Raw genomic sequence first — 8,298 nt, forward strand, 5'->3', positions numbered from 1 at the left:
GAGATGCATTAAATACAAAGAAACACTATAAGATGACAAAGATGGGCAAAACAACTACAGAGACTCAAATTTACTACAACAAAGCACGATAAGACCACAAAGAGAGAATTACAAAAAATACATTCGAAACAACATTGAGATGTTAAATGATTGCAACAGGGCACAAAATGACCACAATTAAACCACAGGCAACACATTTTGCACTAAATCAGGAACAAAATGATTACAAATAGATGCAAAACTACTTTATAGGTATGCAGGGACTACAAAAAGAGTCCCAAAAAAGAGACACAGTATCACCACAGAGAGTAAAGAGACAACATGAGAAGCAAAAGAAACAGACAACACAACATGGAACATCTGCAGATCACTGTTCAGTGATGTGATGCGTTCACTGCAACCTGAGCATGACCAAGACTTTAGTTGACAGTGGATTTTAGGGGGCACAGTAGAATACAAAATGCTAATTTGAACGTCAAAGAGAAAACATGTTTCAGTATTTTACTTATGTTTATTGATTTTTTAACTAGAAGAAATGCTTCTGTGTGAGAGGAGCTGTTTTTTGAGGTGTTTCCACTCTCCACACTCCAGAACAGCAGGTGGCGGTAATGCACCGTAACAACCGGACGATTAATAAACCAACGAGGAAGACCAATAACTTCCTGTCAAGATGGCGGTGAGCAGCGGTTGTGCTGGACTGTGGAGGGCATGCAGCACGTTGTTACCCAGACACCGGCTTCTGTTCTCCGCTGCCGTCCGAGCACAGAGCTCTCTGAGCGGAGACCTGGTGCCCCGGACCTCCGTGTCCCGACCGCCGTGGCCGGAACAGCCGACCGTGGTCTCAGAGGAGGAGGAGCGGAGGCGACACGCCGCGGTGGTGAGCACCGTGAACCAGCGGATCCAGCGGCAGGACTTCGGCCGACTGTTCGCTGTAGTGCACTTTGCAGGACGTCAGTGGAAGGTCACCAACGAGGACCTGATCCTGATCGAGAACCAAATCGAGGCGCAGTGCGGGGAGCGGATCCGGATGGAGAAGGTGTTGCTTGTCGGGGCCGAGGACTTCACCTTGGTCGGTAGGCCTCTGCTGGAGAAGGAGCTGGTCCGGGTCGAGGCCACCGTGATCGAAAAGACCGAGTCCTGGCCCAAAGTCCATATGAGGTTCTGGAAGAGACACAGGTTCCAGCGCAAGAAGATCATCGTGCAGCCGCAGACGGTGCTGCGGATCAACACCATCGAACTGAACCCCAGACTGACCTGACGGACAAATCCGGATTGTTCCATCACAGACTGCGGGGTTCTGGTTCTGAGTGGAAACCAACGTGGAAACAGACACATCAGGGTCAACGAGGCTGTTGATGGACCTCAGAGTTGCATCAAATCAGCAACAGACCAACAGAGACTCTGTTGAGGAACTGGTTGTTGTTCTGTAAATAAACGATTTACAGCAGAGATGAAACTAAAGTACTTAAAAAACAACAGTGAGGGATTTCTCTCTCTGTTCCTGTATTTAGACTGTTAAAGTTCAAAAAAGAATAAATATGAGGATTTATCACAAACATGACGGATTGGAATAAAAAGTAGTGATGATTACTGTAAAATACTGTAGTACGACTCTGAGGGGCTTTATTTTTACTCCATTACATATACTACTACTACTTTAGTTACTTTTTTACTTTACTTAGATTTTTAACACAAAATATAATCTAGTAAATGTTTTGCTATGACCACTCTGACCACAGCTTATTTTTTTTTATTAATCTCATTCATCATAAATATTTCCTCATTCTAAAAAGCTGACTCCAACATGTTTTTTTAAGCCTGCATTTTTCTGTGGTGAGTTTAAAAGACTTGACACATAATGATTTATATTAATTTAATCTAGTTTCGACAGGTCTGAGTGGTTTGTTTTTCTGCTCTGGACCTAGTCTGAGGTGGTTTAAGAATCGTTTGTCTAGAACAGGGGTGTCCAGCCAATGTTCAGCTGTTTGGGAATGTATGTTCAGCCAATCAGAAGCTGGAAGTGCTGGTTGCACACCAAGCAGGACAGTGGCCTTTGAGGACCAGGATTGGACACCCCTGGTCTAGAATAATCTAGCTCAAATCCTACAGGTCTCATTATACAGTTTTTTTCTGTGAATGTGTAAAAAAAACTAATATTTGCCTTTTTCTCGATATAGAAAATATAGTTTTCACACTTTTGAAAAAAGGCTCCAGACAGTGTTTAGTTTTTCCGGACTTTAACTTAACTGCTTAGTAAGTAACTGCTTACTGTAACTCAGTCACAGTATCTCACTGGCCTTTCTGTAATGGACTCAAATGAAGACAAACCATTAGGCTCCTATCGATTATTGTGTATATTCAACTCCTAATTATCTAACGTATCTTCTGAGGTGGTTCCACTTTATCAAATCGGAAACAAAAGACGAGACGAAGGATTTTCAGTGTTCAAAACAACTTTATTACAAAGAAACCTGACTGAGTCGTCTGTGCAAATGGCAAACAGCTGCTCGGCTGTTCCCGCTGCAGGCGACTGATCTGAAGGCACTGTTGAACATTTCTGCTCAGTGGTGACAAGTTAACTCAGAACTGAACTCCGACGGTGGAGGCGATGTTGAAAATCAGGAGCTTGTCCAACAGGCAACAAACTAACGAGTGATCAAACCAAACAAGACGATGCCTCAGGTGTTAACGTTTCTTTACTAACTATTAGTTTCCACTTAGTCTAAATGAATAAATCAGTAAACAATGAACCAAGAATCATAAAAACATATTCAGCAGCGTCTTTACCTTCACCGATTCCCATTGAACTGTGGCTTTTATTTCACCACCAAATGAAAGTTGAAATGACTCCACAGTCGTTTGGGAAAACGAACCAAACAGTTGTTTCATTATTACTCAAGTTGTCACAAGTTATTTACTGTTAACGCAGAATTAGTGAAGCAAACATTTTTTATCTTGTTACTCAAATGATGTGGAGCCATCTGCATGTTACCAGGTGTGTAAATGTTTAAAGGAGAGGTAACAGCAGCAGCAGGATGCTCATACGGACACTGAAACTGTGTATTCTGGTCACTAAAAGATCTGTTCCCAGTGCAGTGTAAAGAAAGATGTAGGACTGAGCAGATAATTCGTTTAAAATCAATGCTGCAATTTAACACAACACCCTAATTTGAGCTGCAGCTTAGTAGACTAAACAGACGACCTGAGGTGTCAACACCTGACTCTGTGGGACTGATGTGAAATCTGCAGAGCAAAAGAGTGAGAGGATGTTTGTGACTATCATTATCATGTGACTAAAGAATAAATTGCTTCTAAGTCACATTGTTCAACAACCAGTCTGACTTAAACTGTTGTAACTGATATTATTCTTCCACTGTGGATAATAAACCGAAACAGTAGCTGTGGAACATATCTAGATCATATCTGAACAGGGCCCGTGGATCAGTGTCATTTAAAGTGCAGAGGGATCTTTTAATGGCCAGAATAAACAAGACAGGTGTAGACAGCAAACAAAACACATTTTAATGCTCTTCTGAGCACCTGACTGCTGCTTTAAGACAAAACTCTCAAAAATAGAAATATCCAGATCAACTTGTATGTTCACGTCTGAGAGGTACAAAGAGAGACTAAACTGGTGCAACTGCCTCGCGCACACTTCACTTTTCACATGGATCAATATAAAAAAAAAAAAAAGATGGTGAGCGACTGATCAACTGTGGAGGATCTGAGGTCAGTGCAGCAAAGCAGTGCAAACTAGTCACCTCCTAAGTTAAGGAGGAGATCCAAGAGGAAACTCATGGCCCAGTGGTTGATGATGACAGTATTGCTGAGTTTTGATTTTTAACTCCACACATCCTGCGTTAAGACAAACGGTTTCATTCATTCACAGACTGTCAACTGTCACTTCTGCTTCAGCATAACTTTAAAGATTTATAAGAAGTTTCTACAGTTTATGTTAATACTACACTCACATGGCTGTTACAAGCTGCTGTAACCATTCCCCCGGCATCCAAACCGGCCTTAAAGGGAACCCTTCTGCATGGGATGAATCCACAGTCCTCTTTTATGAAAGGTCGGACTTTGGTCCATTAACCTAGTTGTGTGAACTGGTGTGTTATTGCTGGTGTTTTGTGTCGGATGTGTGGAGGTGAGAAAACAGGAAGTGCTCAAGATCTATTTTCTCTCTTGTTCCTCACACGTGTCACTTTTCATGTGAACAAACACCATGAACAGCTTCAGTCAGGGTATGTGTGTTAACACAGCTGATTAGATCTCTTTCTCACACACACACAGACATTTGGGAGGAAGTTCGATTATGCCCAAGTTTACACGCACACACACAGATACAGAGCAGCTGGCAGTAATGACACTCAACAACCTACAGAAATCTGTAGGTATGATTTTTTAACTAATGTAAACAAGAAACCTGGTTACTGTGATTACATGAGAGATGAGGGAGACCTGATTTCCCCAGGTAGGTTTTTTAAGCCTTGTGACTGCTACCAGGCGTCTAATGTATAAATGAGCCAGACTAAAGACAGCAGACAGAGAAAGAAACTACTAGAGGCGAGTTGCTGGATGAAAGGAGAGAACAAAACGTGGCTCTTTACAGTCAAAATAAATTAGCTTACATTACGTATTTGTTCAGTTCAGACTGTGTGTGCTGCCTGTCCATCTTTCCCTCACTGCAGAAACAAAAACCAGTAGGGTAGGGTTTTCTCTTACACCTGTGAGATGAAACCTGATCTGTGTCATGAATACAACCTGTACCAGGTTGCTACAGTGCATGTAAACAAGTTCCCTGATTTTTCAAAGTTATTTAAACACAGTGAATGAAAAGCAGTCGTTGCTGGGGCTGTGCAATATGGCGAGATATATATCATATTACGAAAGAAAACTGTCTATCGTTTCATTATGTTTGACTGTTTATTTTGCTGTGCTGTAAATCATTATTCACGGCTGCAGGCGGGAACACAGAAGTGGATAATTCAGAACAGGAGAAGGAAGTCAAAATGAGATCATACCTAAGAGAGCGGCTTCACTAACATGGTTCGAGTGTGACAAATCTGTCTGACACAGACCAGAAGACTGGTTCCCACAACAGACTTAAACACCATGGAAAAGCGACAAGGGAACAGTCAAGAATTTAAAACAGAGCCCAGACTAAAAAAAGCCTTCGTCAGTGGCAAAAAAAGAAAATCACATTAATCGGAGGAGATAATGGCTGCCATTGCTCCTTACATCTGCAGACATGGACCCAGTATCAGGGGTTTGGTATAGTTATTGTTAAGTTTCAGTCATATGGCACAGCCCTAGCTGACACTGTCTCAGCTTTCTGAACCTGTAAACATGTGAACAGCAGATCATTTGAAGCATAATGAGATCATTACTCACACTACCGAGGTCTCATATCAGCTTCAGATGAAGTTCAGAATTCAGGTTTGCACAGAACAAAGACTGCAGACTGTGTTTGCACATCTTATACAGTCTGGTCGCTTTATGAAGAGCAACACAAACTGCTGCAGAAAGGAGACGTGATTACAGCAACTAATAACCTCCAAACTCAGGCTGTGACCTTAACATGTGCTTCACCTTAATACACTTTATTCTCCCTTTGTGCGAGATGACACCAAAGCAAATTAACACTCTGCTGAATCTGAATGAGACTGCGTGGATCATTTTCTGATTGGTTACTGGTGAATTCTGCACATCAGTGATCCATCGAAACATATTTACTTCAACATTAGTAACTGATTTGCATGTAGGTTTGATCACAAGCAAAGAGCTGTTAAAATGCCAGAATTCCCACTGGAGTTTGGTTTGACATTTTCTGAACGAAACCAAACAATTTTCTTTACTGTGTCGAGGCTGATTGAGCCCAGAACAGCGTGTCCTCCTGTCCAGGAGGATTTGGAGATTTTCAAAACAAAATCTCAAGTATAATCTTCAAAAGTCCGATGAGAATTGTCCACAAGATCGACTCCTCTTCCTGAAAGTCCTCTTCTGCTGCTTGAGGAGATTTTATTCGCTCATGTCCATCTTCCGAAGTGTATGAGCCCTTATCGAACGGGTCCTGACGAACCGTTTGATCGTAAAACACCCGCATTTCAAACTCGCTCTCCTGGTGGGATGGGTGGCCATAAATGCCTATGCCCACAGGCCTCGCAAAGTCCCCCGGCACCACCACCACGTCCTGGCCGCAGGTGGCTGACTGCAGTTTGTAGGTGTCGAAGCTTGGCCGCAGAGTTTTATCCGACACGTACAGGTCCGCGTCTCCCTTGAGGCTTTGCATGTGCAGGATGATTCTCCCATCGTGGTTAAGGCGCAGGTAGCTGTAGTTCCCAGCCCCAATGTGTCCCTGGACCACATGGAGCAGCACCCACTCTTCAGGGACGCTGTCGTCCTCCAAAGGGTTCAGGAAGCCTCTGGCCTGGGACAGCAGGAGGGCGACAACCAGGGCGCTGCAGCTCCACATCATGGTGAAGGCATCTGTCAATTCGTTACCGCCTGGATGACACCAGACAGCCTGGAAAACAGACACAGACCGAGTCTACATTAGAGGAATAGTTCAGGATTTCTCAAGCAGATCCTCCTACAACATTCAGGTAGTTTTGTGAACAGTATATAAGAACAGGACTCCATCAGGATTTCTGTGTTCAGCTGAGAGTTAGACCACATCTACATCTAAATTCTAAAACGCATCACATGGAACGATCCAAGAAATGTAAATCCTCTTTGATGTTCTCTTTCTTCTAAAAAGATAAATATGCTTATATATATTTATTTGTGAAATATAATAGTTGAAGGATTCATATATTCAGATTTAGATTAACAGCAAAATAAGTAAACTAAAGGCATTATAAATAGAGACAAGTTGCAAAACTGTTCAGTGAAAGCTGAGTCTAAACCACAGTTTCTGCTGACTGAAACTCAGCAGTTAAAAATAAACTACACAGCAGAGTCTGACCTCTGCAGTACATTCAATCAAGTGCCCCAGTATTACAAGTTCACATTTGATGTACTTTTACGTTAAGTATTTCCATCTCTGGACATTTCCTACTTCTGCTCTTCTACATTTCCAGGCTAATACTGTTTTTTCTACTGGTACAGCTTCAGTAAGTTCTCTACATATAAAGTATTTTAAAATATGATGCGTTTTGAAAATGTGAAACTAATCATTAGTGCACACTGTAACGTGTTGGATAAAAAACATCACAACTTTAAATCATCTGTTCAGATTCTTACCCCTGTTAACCAACAGCTCTTTGGCAGTTTTAACAAAAACTAAACGTATAAACCTTATATAAGCTTCATGGCAGGTGATTTATTGTCGTGTTACACACACACATGCTGTGTTAAGACAGACCAAGTTATTTTATAGCTGTGTTCCTAATAAACTACAGTTAAACTGAGTTTAATCTGAGAGCTGTCACTGAACCTAGAAACTACTAAACTAGTTAAACCTGAATAATCTCGCTAACCTACAGCTAAATTCAGCTTAATGCTAACTCTTAACGCGTTTTCTAGAATAATGCGAACAATGCAAGGATTATTTAAAAAAAACGAAATAGTTTGTTCTTTTGAATAATACAAAATAGCCTATTTTATAACCCGCGATACTTGCTAGATATAAACCTGAGCTAAAAGCTAACATGCACCTTACCAGCTAGTTAGCTGTTACATTGCTAGCGTTAGCTACTAGTTTTTATCCTTCAGCTAAATTCGCTCATGCTTCCAGAAAAGTGACGCAGCCGAATGATTTAAAACTTCATAATTACGTTCCAAACTAACCATTTAAAGTGTTTTAAACGAACTTAGATCCCTTTACTTACACAGCTGTCATTTCTTAACCAGCATCTTCGCTCAAACAACCTGATGAGGCAAAGTGCACTTCTTCTTCTTCTTCTTCGCTTATTTTTCCTATGACTCACTGCCGCCATCTGTTGGTGACACCTGCTGGTGGCATCTGGTAAGTGCACTCGTGGTGGTGTGTTTATTTAAAGCTGACCTGTGCACTTTCTCCTTTTTTAAGTTAAATAATAATTTTCTGTGATTTACTGGAATTTTTTAGATTCTTATTTATGATAATTTATTGTATATAGTATAGAAAAGCACTGAGTAGGAGGAAGCTAAATATTGTAGCTTAAACCTCCTTATTTAGCAATTAAATTCAACAACAAAGTGAACCCTCATGTTGCTTCCCCTTAGTATTCCTTCTTTGTGTAACACTTTCTGTGTGTATATTACCAAACAGACTGTAAACTGCAACACTGACAACCTTAGGTCCCACATCAGCAG

General features: G+C 41.4%; 2 protein-coding genes across 2 annotated transcripts; one reads left to right on the forward strand and one right to left on the reverse strand.

Annotated features, from left to right (window-relative positions):
- Positions 1–651: 651 nt before the first annotated feature.
- On the forward strand, positions 652–1,598 carry mrpl21 (mitochondrial ribosomal protein L21). The gene has a single exon (XM_026358918.1). It carries the CDS (start codon positions 671–673, stop codon positions 1,256–1,258), a length of 588 nt encoding a protein of 195 aa, XP_026214703.1. The 5' UTR covers positions 652–670; the 3' UTR covers positions 1,259–1,598.
- An 837-nt stretch (positions 1,599–2,435) lies between these two features.
- c1h6orf120 (chromosome 1 C6orf120 homolog) lies at positions 2,436–7,891 on the reverse strand. Its single transcript, XM_026360522.1, has 2 exons — positions 7,833–7,891; positions 2,436–6,526 (listed from the first exon to the last, which is right to left on the reverse strand). The coding sequence occupies exon 2, from the start codon at positions 6,476–6,478 to the stop codon at positions 5,921–5,923; it is 558 nt and encodes a 185-aa protein (XP_026216307.1). The 5' UTR covers positions 6,479–6,526; positions 7,833–7,891; the 3' UTR covers positions 2,436–5,920.
- Between the last annotated feature and the right edge of the window lie 407 nt (positions 7,892–8,298).

The sequence above is a fragment of the Anabas testudineus genome, chromosome 1 (assembly GCF_900324465.2).
Source record: "Anabas testudineus chromosome 1, fAnaTes1.2, whole genome shotgun sequence".
NCBI classification, from domain to species: Eukaryota; Metazoa; Chordata; class Actinopteri; order Anabantiformes; family Anabantidae; genus Anabas; species Anabas testudineus.